Here is a 26,839-nt window from a genome sequence, read left to right on the forward strand (position 1 = left end):
GGTGTCTCCGGCACGCCCCCCGATGCGGCCGCGCTCCCCCCGCCGCGCCGGGCCTGCTCCGTGCCCACATGCCAAGGCCCGGCCGCTCGCTCCGCCATGGCGAGGGTTGGTTTGCCGTGAAGGTGGTGGCGGGGGGCAGGTTCCCGGGCCCTGCTGGCCCAGCCCGCCGCAGGGAGCACCGGCTGCAAGGTATGGCTCGTGGGACGGGGGTGTCGGAGGGGTTCCCGCTCTCCCAGCGCATCCACCCTCCCTCCTCCTCCTCCTCTGACTCCTCCATGGCACCGCCAGCCAGCTCGGGGTTGTTGGCTGCGAAGTTCCCTGGGGGAGGCTTTGCAGAGGAGGGAACAAAGCGCTGGGCACAGAAAAGCCAGGTGGGGACAGTGGGGACAGCGCTGCCTCCCCACCCCATTGTCCTCCCCTCCCTTTGCGCCCCGCGGCTCATGCAAGAAGCATTTGGAGCTTTCTGGTTCCTGGAGGGAACCCACATGTCTCAAAGGTTCTGCTGCAAGCCGGGGAACACCCCGGGTTGTCAGGGCGAGGGAGCCGGGAGTGAGCGAGCACGGCGACCGTGCCGGTGCCGGCGGAGCCTTCGCACCGGTGCCTTGGTTGGGGACAACCCGGCCCGTCTGCGAAGCGTCCGTGGGGTGACGGAGTTAATTGTTTGACACAGGGTGCTGCCTTCCTGCAGTGACACTGAAGACGGTGTCAGATGCTGTTGCCTTTCTGAGTACCCTAAAGTATAACTGGAGGGTGGATGCCGGGTGTGCAAAGACTGTGCAAACCCAAGGGCTGCAGCCCAAAGAGGTCATGGGGGTTTCTGCTCAACCCAGGCAGGACCCAGAGGAGGCTGGGGGGACAAGGACAAGTGCTTGGTGAGCAGGAGCAAGGGACAGGCTGCGGTGGTTCTGGTTTGAGCGCGAGTCCTTTGAGCAGAGCACGAAAACTCTGCGGGGCAGATTTTCTCCATAGTTTGGGCGCAGTTGCTCAGCACATGTAGTCTGGGCCAGATCTTCAAAAGAGCTCGATACCCAGGGTTTAGCGTTTTGGAAAACCTGACCATTTATTCAAGCGTCTAAATGGGAGCCGAGGCATTCCAACAATCTGGTCCCTATTGTGCAGGCTGGGTTCTTGCTGAATATCTACATATGTCCACACTCCTACATAGACCCGGAGCACCGCTCAGCTCGCTGCTGTACAGTCGGTGCTGGTGTACAGTCGGCGCTGGTGTACAGTCGGTGCTGCTGTACAGTCAGTGCTGGTGTACAGTCGGTGCTGGTGTACAGTCAGTGCTGCCAACAGCGAAGGGAGGATTTCACACCGGAGACAGCCAGGATTTTGAAGCTGGAGGATGCGAGTTTGGTGGCTGCCATCATAATGAAACTATGGGAGGTTTTCATGGTTCCAAGCAGTGACAGTCAGGACGTTTCTGCTTTTCCCCACGCGTGTGCACGTTTGTGTGTATGTAGGTGTGTAGGTTCGTTGTCATTAGCCAGAGCGGCTTGGCTCTGCCATATCTCCACCACGAGCTATAAAATTAAATCATTACAGCGCTGTCTCGCTGGCATTCGCAGCTTTGTACCTTATTCCCTCCTGTTGCGGCTTCGTGATCGAAATACATTTGGAATCTGGGTCTCAAAATGACAGAGTAAGCCTTGAGCTATTCCCAAAGTTTAAGGATCGGGATTTCTGTGGTTCTGTGGCAAAATGGATTGTGATGAGGTGTCTGGCTCCTGTTTCCCATTTCTGGCTTCCATGATGGCACCAGCAGCATCTGCACGTGGGGCGGGAGCCCTGACTTTCCTTCCTGAATCTTTGGATGATTTGCTGTGAAATCATAGCCAGTTCTCCCATCCCTTGTGCCCTGGTTTCCCTGTTTGCAAAATGAGATGTAGATATTAAAAACCTCTCTCCGGCTTGTTGAAACCCTCTGCTGTGTGCTATTAAGCGGGTGCAAATTGTTACTACTGCTGGAATGATGAACACGGGTGTGCACGTGGTGTGTGACGAGCCGCTTAACTAACTGGGCCATGGTTTCCTCATCTTCCCATCCTAGAAGGACTTAGGCGGAGTTTATAGCACGAGAAGCCCTGAAGTATTTAAAACATTATGAGGTTTACTAAAGATGTAATTTTAATTTGTCTTTCGGCACTTGGTAGAAATCACATTCTCAAGCTTCGCTGCCAAAGCTGGAAATGTGTATTAAAGAGGAAAAAAAAAGAAAACAGACATTCTTGTAAACTACTGTAGCTGTAGGGACGGTGGCTTTAGCAGATCTGCCAAACGCCAGGAGTGTGGTGCTAAAGCGACGGATGTTGGCAGCGCCGGCCGGGCGCTCAGCGAGCGCGGTGGAGCTCGCGGCTGGATTCGCCTCCTGTTTCCACCAGCGCATCCCAGCCAAAGCTGCCGTGCAGTCTTGGCAGGCTGGCGCTGGCTCCAGCACCACGGGCCGCCTTTCCAAGCGCTGTGAAAACTCAGCCAAACCCACGCTGGAAGGTGCCGATTTCTGCAGCGCTTTTGCTTCGCTTCACGCTTCTCTTCTGCAGCCGTTTCCTCCTGCCCTCTCCCTCCTCCTGCCCTCTTTTTTTCCCATTTAGCGTATTGTTTCCTAAGCTAATTGTTCCACTCTCTCCTCCCCAAAAACACAGTAGAGCTCATGTATTTGCTGCGGTTGCACCTTCCCCTGACAGCATCCCAACTTGGGCAGCTGGAGCCTCAGGGCTCAGCATCTTTTGGGGGAATCAAACGAATTTCAATGTGACTCTTCAGTTCGGTCCAGACTGAGGACTCCAGCTCCCAGAATAAAACCCCCGCGCGAGGGGTTTGTACCACCGCACAGGGTGGCTCTGAGAAACCCTCCAAGAAGGTAGAGAGCACAGAGTCCCTCTGGGGAAACAGCAAGAGGAAAGGTCGGGTTTCTCGAAATCAGCCAGAGCTTGTTAAGTCCTTCCCTATCGTCTTACCGTCGACTGATTTGGGGGCTTCTGTTGACGTGATGCGCTCCAGATGTTGGCTGCAGCTGGGGCAGAGATAGTGGGACGCTCCCAGCCAGAAGCTGGGATGTGGGGGAAGGATACTGGGCTCGTGTGGCTGGGTGGAGAAGGAAAGAGGAATATGAAATGTATGGTTGTAAATCCAGCCCTACACGCCCTCCTTTCTTTTCCCTTACAACCGCTTTTCTCAGCAGAGAAAAAAGTTTGCCTTCCAGTGCTCTCTGATTTCTTTTGCAGAGTCGGAAGGACAAGGAAAGACCTAAACAGAAGCACAAAAAGCGGCCGGAGTCTCCCACCAGCCTTACCCCATCCTCGGTGCCCGTCGCTGCTGCAGAGAAGGTACCGAACCCCCAGGAATTTGGGGAACGCGGGCGGGGAGGGAGGGAAGAGGCGAAGCATCCGCTGGGGCTCTGCTGGGAGGTGGGGAGGAGGGTGCGGAAGAGCAGAGAAAGGGCTTTTATCCGTTGATTTTGCTTCCCGATCCGTCACATTCTCACTGTCTCTGCCCCACCTCAGTGCCCACCTTGGGAACTGAGCACGGCAGCTGCCTTGATTTCTGTCACTGATGACACGATTGTGGAGCTCGGCTCCCAGGCGGTTGAGCTGTAAGTGCCAGGCTGTGCCGCAGCAGATGTTCGGATCCGGAGCTCCCACGGAACAGATAAATGTCGGCGCTTTGGCCTGTTCTGCTGCCACATCACAAACAGCTCGGGCAGGTGGATGAGCAAGGCAAGGCTGTGGGAGGAGGTGTTGTCCTTTATTACACAAACTGACATAGCTGAGGGGAAAAGAATAACCAAAACAGACAATCTTCAAAGCACAGATGATCTTCCAAGTGCATAATAGAGGTAGCTTTTCTGTGTGAGACAATAGGAGGTCGATTTCTGTTTAATTCCTCCATTTCAGGGAAATTCAGGCAGAGGGCACAGTGTGGTTTTGCTTCTGTTTTGCTTCTGAGGTGCAGAGAAAGTCCAGTTCCCTGCTGGGAAAATGTCATGGGATGTCCTGCATGTCCCTCGTGTGAGTTTGTCATCTCAGTGCCCAAGGCTGGTGGGGCACGGTCAGGGTATCGGGGTATTTCTGCTGCTGCGATGGTGCTGCTGACATTGATTCTTGCACCTGGCTGTAAATCGGGCCAGCCCTGAGCTCTCTGTAGCCTGTGCCACCTCCAAGCTCCAGCAACGCGGGATGGACACGGTGGAACTTGCCTGGAGCTGGTGTGCAACAAGGTGAAGCCAAGTTCACCGTTCTTCAGGGTCAGGAACAGGGAGAGCAGGACCAGGGCCAAGCTCCTGCTGGAGCAAACAAACCAGCTTGTCCCAGGAATGTCCTTTTGTGCGCAAAAACGCCACTTGGAAAAGCTCGGGTGGCCTTTCCGCGGCACCACCGCCTTGGGAAGGTGGCAGTTCCCGGGCTGGTGGTGTCTGTGTGCGAGAAGGGGCAGCGAAAGCTGGTGCCAGCCAGCACGGGGTCGCTTCGGGTTAGGACCGAAGAGGATTTTCTGCGTGGTGCGTGAGGCCAGGGCTGGAAGCGGGAGATGTAGGTCAGAGCTGCGGCGGCAAAGCCGCTCTCGTGGTTCCGAGGCCGGGACCACAGCAAGTGACATGGGGACAGGGCAGAGGAGCAGCCCCCGCGCTGCCAGCGCTCCCATTCACCTGTGCGCGTGTTGGGGCGGCTCCGCTCCGGCTTTGGGGAGCAGCGGGTTCGCCCGGTTAACAGAGCTGTCAGGAACCCATGGCCTAAGGAGATTATTTTCAAGCTGAACTGAAATCCAAGCCGCGAGGCTGGGCCAGGCAGCGCGGCTGTCAGACAATTACCCGCTGTCTCCTCCGGAGCCCTGCCAGACCTTTAGAAATAACGGAGGGAAGGGTGCAATTCAGTTTTACAGGCAGCTTTCAACTCTTTGTAAGCCGAAATTCAGGAGATCCTAATTACTGTAGCTGTACTTGAGTGACGGGGTTTTAGTGTTTCCCTAGGGAGTTATTATTAATCCTCATAACAGAGAGTGTATTTCCCTTGCTTTTTTTTTGTGCGTAGATCCCAAAGTATTGTCCAAACTCTGTTACCAAAGGTATTAACCCCAGATCCAAACGCCTCGGGGTGGTTGGACGAGGCTTTCTAGATAGTTGCACCAGCGTAACATTGCGTGGGTTAGAATAATGAAGAACCTTGAGGCTCGTTAATGTAGCACATCCAAACAGGTTTCCCTTGGACGTCAAAATCCTCTTTGGCCTTTCCGGGTCTTCGATTAGGACAGTTCCCAGCAGTGGAACCGTGTTCCATTGCTTTGGAGGAGCAGCGCTACATCCCCCTTTCTTGTTCCCTCTGGGTTCGCGTTTTTCTTTCATTTTGCCATCCAGATTTCCTTTCCAGTTCCAATTTTCACCTAATCTGTCGTCCACCCGCTGCTCCCCTCTTGAAGCGCTTAGTTCTGAAGAAGATCCTTTGATGTGGTTTCAGTCTTCCTCTTGAAATCGATTGCGCTAGACCTCTGACTTCTGCCACATTTTAGAAGACATCTCGGCGAGCGCTTCCCTGCGTCTTCTAGGAATCTAAACGCCATCAATATGTGACACTTGGGCTCCAGCAGGTCCCCGTGTCCCGTCTGCAGTGACGAGCTCTCGCTGCCTCCCCTGCTTTGGGGGATAAATACACCAAAACCAGAGCGGTGCGGCCTCAGGTCTGTCTACACCGGAAAGTGAAACTAGGGTGTGAATTCACAGCACGCAGACAACTCTTCATAACACCTTCTGAGCTCTGAAAAGCCTTTAGGCAATGGATTTTCACGGCTCACCAAGAGGGGCAGGAGACCTTGCCCATGGGGGCCAGGAATGTCCCTTCCCGAGGGCACACGGAGCAGCTGAGCTGCTGGAAATCCCCCCGTGGTGCTCAGGGGCTGGGATTTTGGGATGGATTTGGCAGCGGAGGGGTTGTAGAGAGTGGATTTGTGCTGGACGCAAGCTCCCATTCATCATGCTGGCTCCAGCCTTTCTGGGGAGTGGGAAAGGGGCAGCAAACATCCCCTCTGGGTGATAGTTTCTGGCTGTAGTACTTTCTGGCTATTTCATGTGGTTTATCCAAAAATGCTGCCTGACTGGTAACGCTTCTGAGCAGCCTGTTGGAAACACGGTGTCTGTGGAGCAGCCTGGGGGTTTCTCACTGGGGGGAAGCATTGGGTCAGTTTTGTGAGCCGGGGCTGCGCTCGCACCCCCCAGACAGATTCGGGAGGCGGCTCCTGTGCTCAGGACATCCCTGTGCAGCCGGCACCTGGTTCTGGCGATGCTCAGGGATCAGCCCAGCGGCGATGCCGCTTCCCTTGCCCTGCGGATGCCCCGGGGAGCCGTCCTGCCCCGCTTCCCTTGCCCTGCGGATGCCCCGGGGAGCCATCCTGCCGCTCTCTGCTGCACTTGCAGCGAATCCGCGGGCTCGCGAGCCGCCCCAGCTGCCTCCTCCTGCCAGCTGCAGACACCGCCAGCACTTGTTGACGCTCACTGACACATGCTGCGTGTTTCGGGCTGCAACATCTGGCTCGCTCTGGGGTTTGTGATGGATGCCAAGGGCTCCCCGCACCCCCCTGTCCCGGTCAGGTGCTGGAGAGGGAGCGCAGCAGGGCAAAGAACACACAATTGCAGGCTTCCCGCTGTTATTTGAGCTCTCGGCGTCGACCCAGGAGCGGCCGGGAGCTGACGGATCCTGGGAACCTCTGCGCTGCGCCTGGCTCGGGCACATTCACGGGGTAGGAGCTTGAGGGGGGAAGGATGATGGTTACCGCTGCAAATCAAAGCATGTCTCAGCACGGATATTCGCTGTCAGAATCCCTGAACCTTTTAGCGTCACTTGTCCTGACGTGAGGGGGAATTCGCCAGTGACACCAGGGACTTGAAATAGTGTTCAGCCCATCTGTGTCTGCTGCCCCCCCCGCGCAGGACGGCGGCGCGGTGCTGCCGATCCGCGGTAAAGGCTGCAGTGGCTCAGACACGGATGCTGCAGCTTGTCCAAGCGCTCGGGCCCTGATGGAGACTGGGCTGAGCGGGCGATCCAGCCTGGAGAGGCAGCGGATACCTCCACCCTGCCCGGGCGGCTGCTCCAGCATCTCGCCCTGTGCTGGAGTGGCTCCGGCTCTCAGCGCATTGTCCTCCGTGTCCTCCCTGCGTCCCCTCGCCGGTAGTTTAATCCAGGGCACAGCGGCTGTGCGATTCCGCCGCGGCGCCCGCCTCCCCCACCCCTTCTGCATTTCATCAGTGGTTCCCTCTAGGAGCTCGTCTCGCCAATCAGCGGGCTGAGACACGCTCTTCTGATTTCCCATCAATAAATTAATGAGTGAGGAGCTCGGGCGCTGCTCAGTGTCACAGAGAGGCCGGGACGCAGGTACAGCCCCGGGGGACAGCGAGCGCCGGGGGGACGAGGTGCGTGCATGCCTGTGCTTGGGTGTCCCTGCCGCTTCATCTCGCTCCTCCGGGCTCCTGGTTTGGAGCAGGAGTTTCCCCATCACTCTGTCACCTCCAGCTGGGCCAGCGGGTTTCTTCTGGTGACATATTTTTTTTCACTCGCTTGCTTTAAATAGACCTTCGACACGAAGCTGCCGCCTCATTTCGAAAGCGAGCTCTCACTTCCTCAGCGCTTCCCTGTTATTTTTCTGTCCCCTCTGCAGCGTGGCCTCCCCCACACACCTGTTTGCAAAACACAAACCATGGGGATTTCTGCACACAGATTTCCAGCCGCCGAGCCAGAGATCGAGACCTCTGGCCCCGCACAGCGGCGGGCACGCAAGCTTCTGCAGCCCAGGCTGGAGAATCCCCTTCGTTAGGGACACCGCAGCCCTCGTTAGCGTTATTAATGTTGGCATGATGGTAGCAGAGCCCCCCCCCTTCAGATCAAGGCCGTGTTGTGCTTGGCAGCCCCCGGGTCTCTCCTGGAAGGCTCTGCAGAGCTTGCAGGCTCCATGGAGCAAAGTGGGGAAGAAACGGAGGCACAGAGAGGGGAAGGGATTTATCTGGGTTTCGGTTTCCCTCACTTTGCTCCTCAGCTGCAAAACTTGGGCTCTTGCCCCAAATTCCGACTCTCCAGAGCGGCTGCTCGAGAAGGGCCCTTTGTGGTGAGGAGGGGTTGTGGTTGTGCCCTACGGATCTGTCTGGCAAACAATATCTAGGGTGGTGTTTAGCAAGGAAAATCCCACCCCAAAATCTCTCGGGGAGGTCGGATCGACCCTACAGGTGAGCGCCCATGCACCGCCTTCAGCTCAGCCTCTCTTCCCCGCTCCCCTTTGCTTTCCCCCCCTCCTTTAATTTCGCAATTAAGATTTATTTCGCAGCTCAGGTTTCCCCCTTCCACCCTGCGCTAATTCAAGCCTCGCCCTGCGCTCCCTTCCCGACACTCTGCATTTAGAACATGTCTTCTCATGTGGTTTCCCCCCTGCCCTTCTGTGGCCTCGTGCACCTTGTGCCGAGCTCCAAAGAGGCGAATGTATGGGGGGCGGAATGTGGGGAGGGGTCGTGTTTCTGAGCCACCTCGTTGCTGCGGCTCCGTGCGCGGTCTCGGGACGTCCCGCAGCCCCCAGACGCCGCTCTCCTTTCCCTCCCCAGGCAGATGTGGAAAGTCGGAAAGATTTTCATGCTCCCTCTGAGCTCATAAATCAAGAAAGCTTAATCTCCTACATCCAGGAGTCTGTGATGAGAAAATACAGATTCCCCCTCATCTCCCCCCTAATTTCCACCACTCCCTTCCTCCTGTCTTTCATATTCCCGGCACATCTGGTGTGCGTTAGGCTGCCAGCTGTTGCATTGTGCAGAGTGATTAAACCATGTGGGAGGAATGGGGAGAGATTTTTATCTGGGCATTCATGAGTCTGCATTACAAGCGCTTTTTTCTTTAGCTCTGCCCCAGAAGAGGTCATCTGGAGTCAGGGATAGTGGAATGGAAGAAAGGTATCGTGCTTCTCTGCGTCCTCCTTCTATCTGCTCAGTAAGAAATAAAAGGTGTCTGCGCTAATGCACAGGTGTTCTGGTTTGGGCTGTAGCCATCCCATTGGAACTGTATCTATAATATTGATTGGTTGCGGTAATATCTCGCAAGAAGGGATCTTTGAACGGTTTGGCTTTGAAGTGACTTGAAGGTGAAGGTCTCACATCCGAGCGTGGGGATCTGGTTTTCGGTTCATTCCGCTCTCCCCCTGCTGAACTCCCACACTTCTCCCTCTCGCCCCCAACTCCTGGATTTCCCAGCATCTGGCCAACCTCTTCATCCTCCTTCCTTCCCCGTCTCCTCCGGGCTTATGTGGGGTTTGGATCGCATCTGTTCCCGCCTGCTCAGATGCTGCTCTGGCCGCGTCACTGTGAAATATTGACTGCGGAGGGTTCGCGCAGCCCTGGGCTGGCAGGGGGGACCCAGGGAAACCGCCACCCCAGCACAGGGACCCGCGCGCTCCCCCCAGGTGGAACGGCCTTGCTGAGAACAGCACACCTGAGAGATGCAGCTGAAATACACGTTTGAATCGCAGCCAGATTCCGATTTGGTTTGGGCTGAATAACCCTCTGCTGACGGTGCGGTGAACCTTTGATGTCCGTGCCCCGATTGTCAGCGCCCCGTTTAATTTCCTGCACTTAGATGGGATGAGCGTAATCCCTAGGAGTGTAAAGCCTGTTGCTACCGAGCAGCAATAGAGGGAAACGTTGCTTTTCTCCCCTGAGCAACATGACCTGGCCATCACTTTGTGGGCGGAGGGGACAATTAATTACTTCTTTTAAGGGGAAATTGGTAAAAAGAGCCCCCGCTGTGGCCACATCTGGCCTGAGTGAGTCACCTCTGTGTTTGCTGCTCCAGGGCTCCACCAGCCACCATGAGGGGAGCAAAGAGACGTCGGAGGTCGCCAGGTCGGACGTGAAAGGCAAGAAATCCTCGAGCCATGGGAGCAGCCACAAGGGAAAGAAGACGGGGAGCGGGAAGAGCTCGGTTGGCTTCAGCTCCGCTTCATCCAGCGGGACCTTCCAGCCTGCAGGTGAGGGCGGGAGGAGACGCAAGAAAGGAGGATGGGGGTGATGTTTTGCTTTATTCTGATATCCCTATATCTGTCGAGATACCCGTTCACCAGCTGGTGCTGTGAGACTTTGCTGAGAGCTGTTTCTTTAACCCCTTGAAGTGAAAAGAAAAAGTCTTATTGCTACTAATTCCATGCACAGAGGGGAGAAGCGAGTCAGGGAGTGTGGCACACAGGCCTTCTGCGCTGCGGGGAGAAACGCGGCCAGATGTGCGAGCGGAGGAGGAGGGACGGGCTCTGCGCGCAGGCGATGCAGCAGCACCTGCCCTCCCCTCCATCAGCGTCTGCGGCAGCGTTTTGAGGAGTTTGAGGGGCGAGACCTGAGCCCAAACCTGACAGCCAGGCCCCCCCGAGCTTTGAGCCAAAGCCTCGCAGGGCCCTGACCGCGCTCAGTTCTTTTTTTGAGCCGTTGTCATTAACGGCCAGCACGTTGTGGCTGCTGGGATCCTAATTGGGGCTGGAGGGCTGATAACGATGCCGGTGGGAGCGGACACATGCACGTTTTGGGGGGGTGACACTGCTGGCTTGCACCTCTCATGCTTCCTGAAGAGCGTCAGAAGGGCTGGAAGGTGACAAAGGTGTGACCGTGCTCGTGCTGCCTCACAGGCTGAGTTACAACCACCACGAGCCTCCTTCTATCTGCTTCCCCTCCTCATCCCCCAGGTACCTCCTGCAGCAGCTTGCAGTGCTCCCAGGACTTCGTGACGTTCCCCAAGCTCGAGCAGGACGACGAGAAGTACCGCAAGCCCGTCTCCTCCTCCTCTTCCTCCCACTGCTCCCCTCTGTATGAAGGCCAGAAGGGGGACGTCTTTGAGCAGAAGGTGATCTTCTCGGGCTTCGGCTCCATCATGCGCTTCTCCACGTCGGCCGTGAGCCAGCAGAGAGCCCGCGATGCTTCCCCCGTGGACTATAAAGCCTCGAACCCCGTGGGTGGCCCTTCGGTGGGGAGCGGCGGGAGCAGCAGCAGCCACAAGCGCATGCCGTCCCTCAGCATGGAGGAGGGAGAGGTGCTCAAGGAAAAGAAGCACAAAGGCAGCAAGAAGAACAAGCACGGGCCCGGCAGGCCCAAAGGGGGGAAAAGCAAAGAGATTTTGGGTGCCCAGCTGGCTGGGTCCACATCTACATCCTCGTCACCCTTCTCCGGGGGCTCTCTTGTCAGCTCCAGCGTCGGCGGCTCCTCACGGTCCTTCAGCCACCCGGGGAACCTGCCCAGCCTGAGCATGGAGTCCCCGCTGCTGGGCTCAGGTGCGTTGCCCCTCGGGGCTCCAGGTGTGCGTGGCTCCTCCCAGCCCCGCCGGCTTCTTCCTCACGTTTGGCTGGTGTCTGGACCTGTCTGCACCGAGTCCAGTCCCTTTAATTCAGTCCCAAGAGCTATAAAAATCCACATCTAGGTCTCGCCTTTCCACTTTGGCTTTCGTCCTAGAATCTCCTCCGGGTCAGGTTCTCCGGCATCGGAGCTGGGGGGCTTTTCAAACCCTTTTATTGAGGGTTTGAGGAAAACCTCAGCTCGGCAGAGCTTAATTTCCAGAGTGATAAAGAGGGAAATTCGCAGGCTAAACCAGACCAACCGCAGTCTGACCCCAAATGAGGGACTGTCATAAACGGGGCAGGTTTAACCCCTCTTTTAAAAGCAAAACCTCTCATCCTGGGCTTGCCACATCCACGCTGGGCTGGGAGACCGGTCACACCATTAACTCTGCTGCGAGGTGACAGCTGTCCCCAGCTCAAGCCCCTGTCCGGGCAGGGATGGGGACACAGGGCACGAAGGGGTTAAGGGGGAGGCAGAGGAGGAGCCTTCTGCTCCAGGCTGAGGTTTGACACTCTTCTGGCAGCAGAACTTGTCATCGCTCTATTGTGGGTTGTTTGCAGATGCTCCAATTTAGGTCAGATTGCCATGGGGGGGAGGTATCATTTCGTTGTGTGCGCCTGGGAGCCCTGGCCCGTTTGCTGTGCTGCCTGCGAGAGGAGAGGAGCTGCAAGAATTGGGGCAACTTCCATAATCATAACCTTAGGCCATTTTTTGTTGTTGTTTTTTTTGCCTCACCCCTGGAACAACAAAGGGATGTTTCGAAGAGGAGGAGGCTGCCCAGCCCTGCTCTCCTGCCTTGTTCTCCTGTTGTGTTGGCAGTGCCCCGAGGGACCCAGCTTTGGGTCCCCTCCCTCGGCAGCAGCTCCGTCCTCTCCTTTTCTTCCTCATTTCTCCATCCGTGTCCCCCGGGCATCACGGAAGGGACAGGTCTGCTCAGCACGAGCGTGGCCTCTTGTCTCAGTGGGACTCCCTGAGTCCCCGTCCCCTTTCTGCCCTGTGCCTCCGGTGAGTCACTTGGTGCCGTGGTTTCCCCGTTGGACTGGATCGGGGTGTGGGGAGCAAACGAGAGGAGGGCAGGGGCAAGGCTGGGATAGTTCGTGACGCCTTTCATAGCAGAGTGTGGGCTGTGACCACCCTCGCCACGTGCCGAGCCCCGAGATGCTGCCCTGCAGGTTACACTTGTTCTCGCCCATGGGTGCCACGTTCCCTTTCAGAAAACCAGCTGCCTCCGGGCCGTGGAGGGGAGCACAGCTCTCTAACGTCTCCTCCCCTCGCAGGGATCTACACCAGTAACAAGGACCCTATTTCCCACGGGGGCGGAGTGCTCCGTGCTGTCTGCAGTACCCCCCTCTCCTCCAGCCTCCTGGCACACCAGGCTACGGCGTCTCTCCCGCAGCTCAGCCGCTCGCCCTTCGCCAGCACCATCCCGGCTTCCTCCTCCTCCTCGGTCTCCACCACGCAGGTAAGAGCATCAGGGCCAGGAGAGGGGCTGTAGGTCGGGAGAGCGGGGACGATTTGTGGGTGCAGAGGAGTTGCTTTTTCCACTCTTGGGTTCCCTTGGAGCCGGTGGGAAGATGCGGGCGGTTTTGTGTCTCAGGCTGTTTTGGGGTGGGAGGGCTTGCAAGCAAAAGGGGCACAAACAGCGCTTAGGTAGCAGAGCCCTGGCCACCAGCATGTCCTGTGTCCCGTGCTGCTTGTCCCCTGCTGCCACCACGGCCAGCCCTGTCACCCTGCGCTGGGCAGGCTGTGCTGGGGACAGAGCCTTGTCCTTTGCCGGGTGTTTACAGGGAGGACAGAGCTGGTTTTACAGCATTAACACGGCTCATTCAGACCTCTTGGCTCCGAGACAGGGCTGGGAAGATTTCAACTGTCTAGCGAGCCTTCCAAGGAGATATTTTTAACACTCCCTCTCATGGGCAAGCTGGGTTCACGAGTCAGGAAGAGCTGAAATAATGAAGTTATTTTCCTCTTGCATTTTTGAGAAGTCATTTCTCACTCTCTCCCTCCTTGTTTTGCCCTGTAGGTGTTCTCACTGGCAGGCTCAACGTTTAGCCTCCCTTCCTCCCATATTTTTGGAAACCCCCTCGCATCTGGGCTATCAATCAACCCGCTCCTAAATCAGTCGGAAAGCAGCCGGACAGGTACGTGAACCAGAAGGTATGTGAGTCTGGGCTTCCAAAGGGCTCTCGCTGGAAGAGTCGAGACAATTGCACCCGTAGTTCTGCAGCTGCCCCCCCTGCTCGTCCCCACCCTGTGCGTGTGACAACCAGGGGCTCGGACCTGGGGACAGTGGCTTTTTTCCTTAGCAGGAGGTGCTTGTGTTTGCCTTAACGAACCGCTGGCTCGCAGTCCTGTAAAACCACATCTGCTGCTGTGTCTGTTGGATAACGCGTGTCCCTGGACACGTGCTAGAAAAGTGCAAGAATGTGAGTCCCTCCCTACAGCAATTTGTTGACTTTTTCCTCACTAAAGCTGTGCAAACCTGGCAAGAGCTACTGCGAGCTTTTGCTTGCTCAAAACACAAGTTTTCGCTTTGTTTGCTAAAATGAGAGATACCTCACACTCTTAGTTTGCATCTTCCATTTCTGTTTTGAGTTACTTTCCGCCCTTCCCCTTTGGCTTTGTCATGAATGCACCAAAATCTACGTTTCCAACTTCCAAACGTGAACGTGCCAACACGGAATTACTTACAACTGCTCATTTTTTCCCACCGAGGCAAATGCGTTTTTCTTGGAAATTTGCCTGGTTAATAAGCAGGAAACTTGAAGCATCATAAGATTCCTTGTTTTTTTTCCCCCAAAACACAGCGAGCCTGATTTTGGGTTAAACAAAAGCACTCTCCTGACTTTTCAGGTGTTGCCGTTAGAGGCGCAACCGTCTCGTGGTCCCCTCGCCCAGTAAAACCCTGCCCGGTGTCCCCCCGAGTGACAAGCCCTTTCAGCCACTCCGTCCTCGTTAGCGGCGGATCGGAGTTCTCCGCATATTCCCACACCGGTGTGCCCTTATTTGCCTTTAACAAGCGTGCATGCCTGCATGTAAAGCATGAATGAACACGTGTGCTTGTTCACGACCTTGGCGAGCCCGCGGAAGGTGCCTGTGTGTCCGTCCGTCCGTCCCCGGCGGCGTTTTGTCTGTGTGTCCCTGCTGGAGGTGACGGCGCAGCTGATGCAGGGAGCGGTGAGTCAGGGGTGATTCAGCCACCTGGAGCGGAGGGAAGACCAGGATTCCAAGGGTTTTTCTCCCCTCGTGGGGTTGAACAGCAGAGGGATGACCCGGCGCTGTATTTTGGCAAAGGGGCTGGCGGGGAAGGAAGCGGCTCGGGGGCAGGAATAGCCCTGTGGTTCAGGCTCAGGCTTCTGTTCCAGCCCCGCGGCTGCTGCGGAATGAATCATGATGGCAAAAGCCTGATCCTTCGTTTCCATTTCCAACATTGTTGTTTGGTTGGTTAACTGGGGTCTTACAAGCTTCAGGACCAGTTCCAGGCAGCGTTTAGAACTGCTCCTGGGTTTTGTTAAGGTTTGCCTGTCACTATCTCCCACTGCAGCTGGTGGCCCAGAGCGTCTTAAGCCAAATTCACTTTGTTTGTTTCCAGGGGGATTAATTAACGTGCGTTAAAGCACCTGTGTGACGCCATTTTCACTTGAAAGTGTGGCGACTGCTTTAATCCCCAATCATTAACAGGAAGGTTGTGAAGTTCTAAGTAATCCCGCCTTGTCTTTAATTCGGATTACCTCTCCTGAAAGTGTCATGTAGACAGATCTGGGAGAGATGCAGCTTTCATTGCAGCTCTTCACAGTTGTAATGGGACGCAGGGAAATGGTGTTACCCTGTCTTACAGATGGGAGAGCTGAGCAGCTGTTATCGGCAATGCAGGTCGATACCAGGATGCCGTTGGCAGTACAAAAAGCCTGATTCTTATCTTCCCACTCCCTTCGCTACTGTCTGGTTCTTCCTTCCACGGCTTGTCCTGGATCCTGCCTCATTACGATGACAGGCCAGGCGTATTTTATCTTCTCGAGTTGTCTTCAAGCCTGTGTTTCCTACGTGCTGCCTTGGGAAGCGCTGTCTCTGGGCGATAACTCAGTCGTCTCGCCGTTCTGCAGACAACAGGCTGGTGTGGGCCGGGAGATAATTGAATATAGAGCCTGGTAGCGCTCAGAAAACCAGAATTGTGTATGTGTGCAGCCTCCCTGGGCTGCTGGCAAACAATGCGACGGTAACAGGCAAAGCTTAGCTGAGTGTTTCCTTGGTTGGGAGTTAAAACTGTCGTGGCAAAGCTGGGGATGTTTTTCAAAGGGTTTATGGTGGAAACAAGGCGGAGGACACTTCTGTGGCCTGTTCCCAGCCTTCTAGGAGCAGATCCTGGTTGGAGAATTTAGGAAAGTGTCCCTAAAATCCAGTTTTGTCTCCGCATGGGGTCATATACTGGGAAATTAGTGTTGACTGGCAACTGCTGGTCACCTCCAGAAAGCAGTGGCTTCCCCCTGGGAGGGTGGACTGGTTATAATTGATGGCCAGAAAGACATTCCCATGGGGATGAAGGAGTGAGGATCCCACTCGTACCTGTCTGTAAGAGCTGCTGAACAACAGCTGCATTTGCTTGTTCTCAGCAGTGGAAAATACTGCCAGTAACTAATGCCCTGCTCAGGGCATTACACTGTAAATCACAGTGTTCCCTGCAGGAGACTTCCTGGATTCTTGCACATAAGAAATGTCTTTTATTGTGTGAAGAAGAGGAGGAGCGAGTCAGCCAGCTGGTGCAGGCTGGAGTCACAACATCTGACACGTCCCAGAGCCCGGGGAACGTGTGTTTACAGGCTGGCAGGCTCTGGGGATGGAAAGCAAATGGCAGATAAATATACTTCACTTCTTGATTACTCGTTGGGTGGGAGATATCCTGCACATGTACAGCGGCTCCGTCCCCAGCACCGCGGTGTCCCAGCTCCCTGGGACAGAGGGATGGGTATGGGGGTGGCTTCTGGACACTGAAGCACTTACTGAAGCTCTTTAAAAGGAGCGGAGCATCTGGAAATTTTGGAAGACTCCAGATGGGTTTCGGGAGTGGAGGCAATTCGGGAATGGAGGCAATAGGGGAATTTGGGGAACAGAGGCAGAGGCTGCGCTGGTTCTTAGGAGAGCCGAGCGGGGCTTTGCACAGGGTTGACTCATCCTTGCAGCCTCAGCAAAGCTGCTCCCCCACTACTGCTGCAGCGTTAGGGCTAAAGGAGAAGCTGCTTTCTGCCCATCCCGCCGTGTCTGCGGCTGGGAAAGAGCTGGGAAGGAGCTGGGAAAGAGCAGGGGAAGAGGTGGGAAGGAGCTGGGAAAGAGGTGGGGAAGGAGCTGGGAAGGAGCAGGGGAAGGAGACGGGAAGGAGCAGGGGAAGGAGCTGGGAAAGAGCAGGGGAAGGAGACGGGAAAGAGAAGGGTAAGGAGCCGGGAAAGAGGAAGGGAAGGAGCTGGGAAGAAGCCTGGAAAGAGCAGAGGAAGGAGCCGGGAAAGAGCAAGGGGAGGAGCAAGGGAAGGAGCCTGGAAGGAGCTTGGAAAGAGCAAGAGAAGGAGCCTGGAAGGAGCAAGGGAAGGAGCCGGGGAATAGCAGGGGAAGGAGCTTGGAAAGAGCAAGGGAAGGAGCCGGGAAGGAGCCGCCGCGGCCCCGGCGCTACCCGCTCCCCGCGGCTTCGCGCTTGCGGCCCCGTCCCCTCGGGCACATTGAGCCCCCGCCACACGGAGCGCGGGGAGGTTGTCGGTGACCTTCCCAGGGTCACTCCCCCCCCATGGCAGTGTGACTCGCGGTGACATCAGCCCCTCCCCCGGCGGGCGGGGCTGGGCGGACCCGGCCCGTTCCGCGGGGCTGCGCTGCTCGGTGCTCCCATCTAGCGGGGACCGGCCCCGGGTGACAGAGCCGGGCACCTGCCGCCTATGAACACCGGGCCTTTCTGCCCCTCTCCCCACGCAGAGCCCGACCTGGAAGACTGCAGCTTCGGGTGCCGAGGGACGTCGCCCCAGGAGAGTCTCTCTTCCATGTGAGTGTCCTTCAGGTGTCCCCTCCCGCAGGGCCGGGCGTGGGGGTGCAGCCAAATCCGCACGGGGGGACTCCGGGAAAGCGTGGGATGACACAGCAAGGAGAGGGAAAGAGATGGGGGAAGGAGAGGCAGCTCCTTCTTTCCTCCTTGGAGCTGGGAATGGGATGGGAATGGCATGGAAATGGGATGGGGTGGCAATGGGAGGGATGGGGTGGGATGGGATGAGATAGGGTAGGATAGGATGGAATGGGGCAGGGTGGGAATGGGATGGGGTGGGATGGGAATAGGATGGAAATGGGATGGGGTGGCAATGGGGTGAGATGGGATGAGATAGGGTAGGATAGGATGGAATGGGGCAGGGTGGGGGTGGGATGGGAATAGGATGGAAATGGGATGGGGTGGCAATGGGGTGGGATGGGATGAGATAGGGTAGGATAGGATGGAATGGGGCAGGGTGGGGGTGGGATGGGAATAGGATGGAAATGGGATGGGGTGGCAATGGGGTGGGATGGGATGAGATAGGGTAGGATAGGATGGAATGGGGCAGGGTGGGGGTGGGATGGGGTGGGATGGGAATGGAAGGGTGAGGTGGGGATGGGGTGGGATAGGATGGCAGGAGGCCGGTTTGCTTTTCCAATACAAACTGGGGCTAATGGGAACGGAGCGCTCCCCTGCAGCAGAGCAAAGGAGATGGAGGCTGGGAGGGATGCAGCCGCTCCTGGTGCAAGGCAGAGGAAACGTGGGGAGAAGGGAGCTGGGGAGTGCGGGTGCAGACACCTCTGACGTGTCCCCAACCCTTCCCCAGGTCCCCCATCAGCAGCCTGCCGACCCTCTTCGACCAGACCGTGTCCTGTAGCAGCAGCGGGCAGCTGGAGAATGTTCCCCAGGCCACCCCCAACATCGAGCAGCTCCTGGAGAAACAGGGCAATGGGGAAGCTGGTGTAAACAGTGAGTCACTCCGGGCACGGGCTGTGGGAGGAGAGGTCCTTGTGCGTGCTTGTGTGGGAGCCAGCTGGGATTTTGCCCACAGGCGAAGGAGCCGGGTGGGGGACAAAGCGCTAGTCTGTGCTGGTGGGGGTAGCTGGGATGGTGGTCTGGGGCCAGTCTCCTCCCCCAGCGTGGTCTAATTGCGGTACCTCCTGTGGATCCCCTTCTCCTCTTTCCCCCGTCACCCTGACCCTCTCCCCTGTTCCCCTGCCGTCCCCTGCAGTTGTCGAGATGCTCAAAGCCCTGCACTCGCTGCAGAAGGAGAACCAGCGGCTCCAGGAGCAGATCATGACGCTGACGGCCAAGAAGGAGCGTCTGCAGCTGCTCAACGTCCAGCTCTCTGTCCCTTTCCCCGTGGTGACCAGCAGCAACGGCCCAGGCAGCCAAGCCCAGTACATCCTGCCTGCCAGCGGTGAGGACTCGTCACCCTGTGCCCCGGGGTGGGCAGGAGGGGGTCACGGTGGGGAGGATCTGACCCATTTCTCTGTCCCTTGCTATTGCTGTGGCAACGTCAGGCTCCACCCCTGACTCCGTCCTCCCTTATTCCTCCGTACAGTCTGCAACAACGACTCCCTGAGCATCAGCAAGAGCCCCCCGTGCAAGAACAGCTTTGGGATGGAGAACTCGCTCTCCACCTCCTCTGAGGTACGCTGGCCAGCCGGGGAAGGGCCGGGGAGGGGACAGCCGTGCCGTCCCAGTGCTCCGACTCCTTACCCAGCTCATAAAGCCGCTTAGTCCAGGCCCAGAAATCAGGTTTCTTTCTCCGGAGTGCCTGTTCTTCACCCTAGAGCAGCCGAGACTGGGAGCGTGAGGCAACAAGGCTTCTAGGTTATTGCACTCGCGCTTCTAGAGACCCAGCAAAGCGCGTCTGAGCTGCGGGACCCCTCTGAGCACACCCCCCCGCCTGCACTCACAGCCCCCCCTCCCCAAAGGACCCCTGGAGCTGCGCTGACCTTTCTCAAGCCGCCCCAGTCCGATGCTCTTATGTCCGTTTTTCCCCCAGGACCCTCATTCAGGTTGCCCCAGCAGGAGCAGCTCTTCCCTGTCCTTCCACAGCACCCCTCCGCCCCTGCCCATGCTGCAGCAGAGTCCTGCCTCGCTACCCCTGCCCGGGGTGCAGCAGGTGAATGGCCTGGCCAGGGTGGCGGGCAGCGGGCTGGGGGGTGGCAGCAGTGCCGGCCACAGCCTCTCCACGGTGCCCATGGTGGACGGCCTGATGGGGAGCCTGGCAGGAGGTCAGCAGATGCCCATCAACGGGATCCTGGGGAGCCTGAACGGAGCTCAGGCCGCCCAGCCTCCGACGCAGGCGAGCGGGCCGCCGACCTTGCAGCTCTCCACCAGCCTGAGCAGGTGAGGACGGGGAGCTCGCGGGGACAGCCCTGCCCTCTCCAGCAGAAGCTTAGCACCGGGAGGGATGGAGGGAAACCCGACGTGCGCAGGGCCAAGACGGGCTGCGCTGACGTCCCCTGCCCCGCTCCCCTTGCAGCGTCCCCAGCCTGAGTCCCCTGACCGAGCAGCAGCGGCACGTCCTGCACCAGCACGAGCAGCAGCTCCAGCAGCTCCAGCAGCTCCTGACTTCCCAGCCGCTTAATCCGGTAAGTGCGTGCCCGCTGGCACCTTTTATCTGATGAGCTGGTTGATGGGGAAGCCGCGGAGCAGAGAGCGAAACTCGGGGCTCCCTCCTCCACGTGAGTCCCCTGCCCGCGGGGCTGCCGAGTCTTGTGTCCTTGGCTCGGGGCTCTGGGGGTGGGACGGGGAAGAGGAGCTGTAGGCGGGAAGGTGCGGCACCTCCCGGAGCCGGGCAAGATGGGGATTTGAACTGTTGCTTACAAATCTGGGTTTCCCACATCCTGAGGGTGTGAGAACACGGCAGCGCTGAGCCAGCGTAAAACCAGGAGGGTTGTTGCCTCCTCCAGCCGCCTCTGAATGCAAATCCCGTCTGCTCCGGCGTGTCTCGGCGCTCACAGGTGAGGCCCACGGGAGAGGAGGAACTTGCTTGAGGATGCTGCTTGAGTTTAGATAGATAAGCAGCAAATTGCTTAGTGCTGAGGCGGGTGAGCTGTGTCTGGGCACATTGACGCGGAGGTGCCAGGGGCTGAGGGTTTGGGGTCAGGACGAGGAGCAGGCGGCTGTTTGAGGATCGTGGATCTGTGCCCGAGTCCTGCGGGCACAACAGCCGCCCCGTTGTGGGAAGGGCTGCCCCGAAATGGGGTGAACAAGCCCCGGAGTGTGTCAGGACCAGCAGCATCGCGCCGTCCCTGCCCTGGCTGGTGCAAAAGGAACTGTGGTTTTGTGCGTTGTTGAAATTTGCCGGTTGACATTGGAATGCGTTCTTAAATAAACGCCGTTCTGTTATACATCATTTTAATGCGCTTTTGTCACGTTATGGGTTTTTTTTTTTTGCTAGCGGCTTATTACTCGCTGTTTATTCCGTATTTATTTTTAGACTGTGGAAATTATGTTAGGCAAAAAGCAAATTTTCTTATTCGAGTTCCAAATGGGTTGTAAAGCAGTGGGGACAACTTGCAAGATCAGCAAGGCCCAGGAACTGCCCATGAATGGCCAGGGCAGTGGTGGCTCAAGGAGTTTCACAAAGGGGGCGAGAGCCTCGGAGATGAGAAGCCAAGTGACCGGGCATCAGAAGGTGACAATGACCAACCGAGAGCAACGGTGGACACTCTTACAACCACACGAGAAGTTGCCAAAGAACTCGACGTGGACCATTCGACGGTCGCCCAGCGTTTGAAGCAAATTGGAAAGGTGAAGAAGCTCGAGAAGCAGGTGCCTCATGAGCTGACCGCAAATCAAACAAGTGTCATGTTCTCTTCCTCTATGCAACAATGAACCATTTCTCAATCGGATTGTGACGTGCAATGACAGGTGGATTGTATACGGCAACTGGTAACGAACAGCGCAGTGGTTGGACTGAGAAGAACCTCCAAAGCCAAACTTGCACCAAAACAAGGTCACGGTCACTGTTTGGTGCTTTGCTGCCAGTCTGATCCACTCCGGCTTTCTGCATCCCGGTGGGACCATCACATCCGAGCAGTCTGCTCAGCAAGTCAATGGGATGCACTGAAAACTGCGACACCTGCAGCTGCCCGAGAGAAAGGGCCCGATTCTTCTCCGTGACAACGCACGTCGTACCAACGACGCTGCAAAAGTCAAACGAATTGGGCTATGAAGTTTTGCCTTGTCTGCCACGTTCCCCTGAGCTCTCGCCAACCAGCCGCCACCTCTTCAAGCATCTCGACAGCTTTGTGCAGGGAAAACGCTTCCACAAGCAGCAGGATGCAGGAGATGCTTTCCGAGAGCTCATCGGGTTCCGAGCCGCCGCTTTTTACGCTATGGGAACAAGTGAACTTATTTCTTGTTGGCAAAAATGTGTTGGATTGTAATGGTTCCTATTTTGTTGAATAGAGATGTGTCTGAGCCTCGTTATGATCTAAAATTCACAGTCCAAAACCGCAGTTACTTTTGCACCAGCCTAACAGTTCCCGTCAATGAATCCGTGCTCGTTTCTGCCTCCCGTGAGCTTGGCCGGTTGCTTTGGATGCATTTCTGGGTCAGGCTATTTATAACCCAGGAAAAGCGAAATTTCAAAGCGCTTCTCTTTCCAGCAGCTGATGTCACCGTGTCATCAGCCGCGTCCCCGTGGGGAGGGGAACAATGTCTGCTCGATGGTTGCTATAGTGATTTGTGCGCTTTGCTGGGTTTGAGCGCCCCTGGGGTGCAGGTGAACTGTGGCCCTTGTGTCCCCCCCAAGTCCAGCTCTCGCTGACCTGTGGGTCAGGGCTGAGCGGTGAAGCGGGACTGGCCAGGAAGGGAATTTGCAGACGATGGGGTGGATGCCACAGATTTAAAATCCATGGGTCGGTTGGAAGGAGCTGGGTAGATCCTGCGGGTGTCTTGGTGGGGGTCAGTTAATCCTGCGCTTCAGGAAACACCGGGGGTGGAAAGGTCACAAGCGCAGGCTGTTAACAAGCACACACAGACTGTTCCCCTCTCTACCTATAGCGATGTGACCAAGGGGACTTTCTCGCTGTCCCCAGTAGTGTTGCCTGGGAGGCGTGTGCACATACGGCTCCTTTGCATCAGCCGTCACCCCTTCCCGAGCCCTCTGTCCCCTCTGACCTCTCTCCCTCGCCCTTCCCCGCAGGAGCAGCAGGCCCTGGTGTTCCAGATGATGCAGCAGATCCAGCAGAAGCGGGAGCTGCAGCGCCTGCAGATGGGCGGCTCGTCCCAGCTCTCCATGAGCAGCCTCCTGGCCCCCACCTCCGCCCCCCTGCACTCCAGCCCCAGCGCCCTGATGACCTCGGCCCCCCAGCCGCCCCCCGGCAGCGGCTCCTCCCTCCTGGCCTCCCTGTCCCCCCAGCAGCTCCTGGCCCCCCAGGCCACCCCGCCGCTCAGCGCTCCCGCCAACAGCCTCCTGGCTTCGGGGACGGGCATCCCGCCCGTGCTCACGGCGCAGACCAACCCGTTCCTCAGCCTGCCGGCCGACGGCAACGCCGCCAAAGGAACGGTGCGTATGCTGCTGGCGCTGCCCTGACCCCCCCCAGCTCCCGGGGAGGGACGGGCTGTGCTCCAGTTAATTTGGGGATGCAAGGGTGAGAGGCAACAGAGCCAGAACGTTCCGCTGGCTTTGCGGCGTCCCCGAGTAGCTGGTGTCACTGACGCTACATCCGAGGTCTCCTGTGGGTCCAGGCAGGGTCGCGGGTGCGTTCCGTGTAGATTTGGCTCCGTTAAGCCCAGAACGTGGATGGGACGATGTGCCCCTGGCAGCGCTGGCTCCTTCGAAGCCTCCTGGTGAAATCCGAAGGTGTCTGTGTGTTGAAACGCAGGGTTTAGAAGGAGGTTTGCGGAGAGGTTTCCAGCCTTGCGCTGGGTCTGGGTCCAGCCCTGGTGGTGGAAACATTTAGGAGCCAAAGGCCAAGGTCGAGGGGAGCCCTGGGGTGTCCCCATTGTTTCGGAGGAGCCCGGGAGGTATCGGTGAGCAGGGCCGTGGCCGCGGCACCGCAGGGCTCTCCGCTTCTGCGCCCGTCCTGTACTGACACCTGTCTCCTCTGCGTCTCTTTGTTTTCTGTTTTAAAGAGTATGAATGACAAGGGAGCTCCTCTTACGCAGGACAAGGGCTAAGCTCCCCCTCGCCCCCAACAAACCAGCAGCCGACTCGTCTCAGCCGGGGGAATGTGGCTTATCCACAGTCGACTTTGATACTGGTAGAGCAATGAGCACAAGGCTTCCAAGAAGCGTTTCTCGCCGCCGGGCGATGCCAAGAGGTGCTTTGGAAGACGACACATCTCTGCCGCCCCGGTTGTGCCACGTGTGCTCCAAGAGGAGCTGTTTCCACGCAGAGCGGAGGAGTCAGGAACGCCAGGTCCTGCCGGGCTGCTCCCGGCGTCCACCGGCGCGTAAACCCCGGACCAAGGCACTGGGGACCATCGAGCATCCTCGGCCGCGACCGCGGTGGATCCGGTGGAGGCAGCGCTGGATGGGACACGGTTGGGGACGTGGTGGCAGCGCCGACGTTGCGCCAACACCGATGCGCTCTGCTTCGCCCAGACGAGGAGGTTAATAAGTCCTGTAGCTGAGGTTTCTCACCTCTTAGGATGCTCTTCTCTCCCTCGCCATCACCCAAAGCCCTGACACCTCAGCCGGGTCCAGCCCCAGCCTGAGCGATGGGTCAGGACGGGCGCTTGGGGACGAGGTGACAGCCACCACAAGCGACACGGCCACGTCTGCTCCGTACGTCTCACTGAAAAGCACACGGCTGCTCCTCACACCGACATTCCCACAGGCTCAAACGGAAGGGGCCGTAGCCAGTATTACCCCTCTCGTAGCCATTCCCAAGGTGCGTTTGAGCCCGGCCTGAGCTGGGAGATAAAACCGCGTGTGGGGAGCAGCGAGTCCCAAACCTGGTCCCTGTGCGTTCTCAGCCACCGCAGCTCAGTGCGGCACAACCCGCGTTCTTCCACCCGCAAACGGGATCTCAAGCAATGGGACAGCGACCGGTCCCCTGAGCTGGGACATCGGACCCTTCTTTGATTTTCCACCTTTTGACCTTAATTCCAGCGCTCAGCCTGGAACCTCAGCCAAGAAATTCCTCCCAGCTGGGACGCGATGGACGGACGGACGGATGGATGGATGGACGGACGGACAGGTGGGGCGGCTCTGGGGGAAGGGGAACAGCTACGTCAAACGTACGAATCCCCCTTTTTTTCCTTGGACTTTAATGGATCGTTTTCAGCACATTCCCGCTGCCTCCAACTAGTTTGCACTATTCAGATTTGTCAGCAGTGGGTCTGTGCTGATAGTACTAGGAGAGCTTGTTATAGGCAAAACTCATCTGCTAAACATCTTTCTTCCTTTTTATTTTATTTGGTTTTCGTTTTGTTTCGTTGGAAGATTTGTCACCACAGTGGTTGAATAAGGCTCAAAGAGAGAAAACAACTCTCTCCTCTCAGCCTCCAGTTCTGTGAACTGGGCAGAACGCTGCTGTCTGCTCAGAAATATATATATTATATATATATATATATAATTTTTTTTTTAATAAAGAAAAGCTAATGTTTTAACAAGGTTAAGAAGCTATCGCAAAGGTGGAGATGGCAGCTACAAGTGGAAATGCAGGATAAGCAAATCCAGCCTCCCTTCCTCACTCAGACCTCGAGAGGAGCCGCAACCGGGTGACACGTCCCTGTCCCCAATTCGCGTGGTCACCTGTTGAGTGTCACCAGCGCGGCCATCAGCCCCGTGTGCGACCGCCAGTGCCCGACGTTCTGCTCAGACCTGCTCCAATTCTTCCAAAATTCAACCCCATTTCAAACCCTGCGATGAGAACGCGGCCGGTCCCGGGGAGGGGGCTGCTGAGCGTCAATCCCGACACATGGGGGCTCCCAGGACAGACAGAATTCCTTGTTCTGGCCCCTGGTTTGGTGCCCAAATCCTTGAGTACCAACACTGGGAGGAGCCGGAGACCCGCTGTATGGGGAAATGTTGGTATTTGGGAGCTCAAGTGTTGGAAGGGATTGGAAATGAAGGGTTGGATTCAAGCAGATTTACAGGCAGAAAGCGGGAGCAGCATCCCCGGTCCCCCCAGCTCCGTGCTGGCCGTGCCACTGGTTTATACTGGTGGCACTGGTTGGAGGATGGAGCCTTTGGGCTCTCCAGAGCAGGTCGGGAAGAGGCTGGAGAGGATGAGGAATGGGGCAAAGAGACATTATAGCACTTACCCATCTCTCCGACATCTTCCAAAGGTCCCTTTGAAGCGCCGCCCCTTGTCCCATCGCCTCAACCTGTCCCAGAGCCGCAGATTGAGGGGAGCAGAAGCGGGGGGGGCGACATTAAACGTTTGTATCTCTGTGAAAAAGAGGGAGAGCAGGGGAAAGAAAACTAAAAAGCTAAAGATTATCTGTGTTTCAGTTGCACTGGGGTACGTTTCTTTACCCGTTTTGATGCTGATGTCTCATTTAGTATGTTGCATGTGTCTTTTTTTGTCTCGATCTGGGTTTTTTTTTTTATTATTAAATAAAAGAGAAAAATGTGTATATTTTTGGCAATTTAAGGTAATGTAGCTAAGATATATTTTTTTCACGCTGCTTGACTGTTCTTTATTATAATAAATAATATTAATATTGATATCGGAGAGGTTTTTTGGCAGAGTCGGGGTTGCGCTGTTTCCAGGGTGGTTGTGCCGAGGTCCCGGTGCTGCAGCACCGACCCGAGCACACGATGCTCAATGGGACCAGGAGGGTCCTCGGGTGGCTCCATCCCAACCTTATACCTGGGGAGCGAAGGGTGTTAGTTGGTAATTAATCAGCTTGTTGCTAATCAGTGAAGATCCCCCAAACCCTCGGAGTCTTTGGGCTCTCAGCTGCCTCCTTGTCCCCCCCTTCTCCCCAGTTTTTCTCCGAAGCACCAGAGAGCTGCTGCTCTTTTCAGTCAGTGTTGCCCTTTGTGGGGGGAATATATATCTGCCCCCACAATGTATATATATATATACATGAAACATGAACATGCACATATATATATCCCACAATATATATGGTGGGATCCAGCCCATGGAGCTAAATCATCCATCCAAAAAGTGGATTTTTCCCTGTAGAGAAATGTTTAATAAGAAACAGGGTGGGGGGGCGTCCAGAACTTTGATGCTGAAAAGGTGAATTTGCAGGGAATAGCGGAGCTGTGGTTGGGGAGCAGAGGGACCCCCCCAAACTGCAGCTCCGTGGGTGCCCCGTGATACCTGTATTTCTGATTATTAAACTGTATTTTAAGGAATTCTAGAAGTCGCCGTTTAGGAAAATATTAAGGTAGCAACCTTTAAAGATTAACCAACCTCGTAACCATAGGATCTTCCTATAAGCAGAGCTTGTAACCATAGAGTCTTTGTGCTTAGTAATCATACCCTATTCTTAAAATTGCCATAAATTTACGACATATTCGTTTAAAACAGGTAACTGAGAAGTGACTGAGAAATACTTAGCGTTGCCTAAACAGGTAGC

The 26,839-nt window shown here is 56.5% G+C and overlaps 2 protein-coding genes across 4 annotated transcripts in view; both read left to right on the forward strand.

Annotated features, from left to right (window-relative positions):
* The window catches only part of MLLT6 (MLLT6, PHD finger containing), a 40,196-nt gene extending 14,223 nt beyond the window's left edge, over positions 1–25,973 (forward strand). For both annotated transcript variants that reach the window (XM_082071022.1, XM_082071023.1), the window contains exons 8-20: positions 3,228–3,329; positions 9,810–9,984; positions 10,687–11,268; positions 12,610–12,794; positions 13,356–13,473; positions 17,285–17,351; positions 18,157–18,299; positions 18,562–18,750; positions 18,895–18,983; positions 19,342–19,688; positions 19,825–19,933; positions 22,498–22,860; positions 23,430–25,973. In XM_082071022.1, the coding sequence (XP_081927148.1) occupies positions 3,228–3,329; positions 9,810–9,984; positions 10,687–11,268; positions 12,610–12,794; positions 13,356–13,473; positions 17,285–17,351; positions 18,157–18,299; positions 18,562–18,750; positions 18,895–18,983; positions 19,342–19,688; positions 19,825–19,933; positions 22,498–22,860; positions 23,430–23,474 (2,514 nt within the window). In that variant the 3' untranslated portion in view covers positions 23,475–25,973. The remainder of the gene's footprint in view (positions 1–3,227; positions 3,330–9,809; positions 9,985–10,686; positions 11,269–12,609; positions 12,795–13,355; positions 13,474–17,284; positions 17,352–18,156; positions 18,300–18,561; positions 18,751–18,894; positions 18,984–19,341; positions 19,689–19,824; positions 19,934–22,497; positions 22,861–23,429) is intronic.
* Positions 10,980–26,839, forward strand: part of PSMB3 (proteasome 20S subunit beta 3) — a 34,218-nt gene continuing 18,358 nt past the window's right edge. The window contains exon 1 of one of the 2 annotated variants that reach the window (XM_082071025.1): positions 10,980–10,985. The gene's annotated coding sequence lies outside the window, so the exon portion shown is untranslated. Of the gene's footprint in view, positions 10,986–25,412; positions 25,418–26,839 lie in introns of those variants that run through there. The other variant, XM_082071026.1, reaches the window with a different exon arrangement.

Source organism: Streptopelia decaocto (assembly GCF_964273445.1).
Source record: "Streptopelia decaocto genome assembly, chromosome: 22".
NCBI classification, from domain to species: domain Eukaryota; kingdom Metazoa; phylum Chordata; class Aves; order Columbiformes; family Columbidae; genus Streptopelia; species Streptopelia decaocto.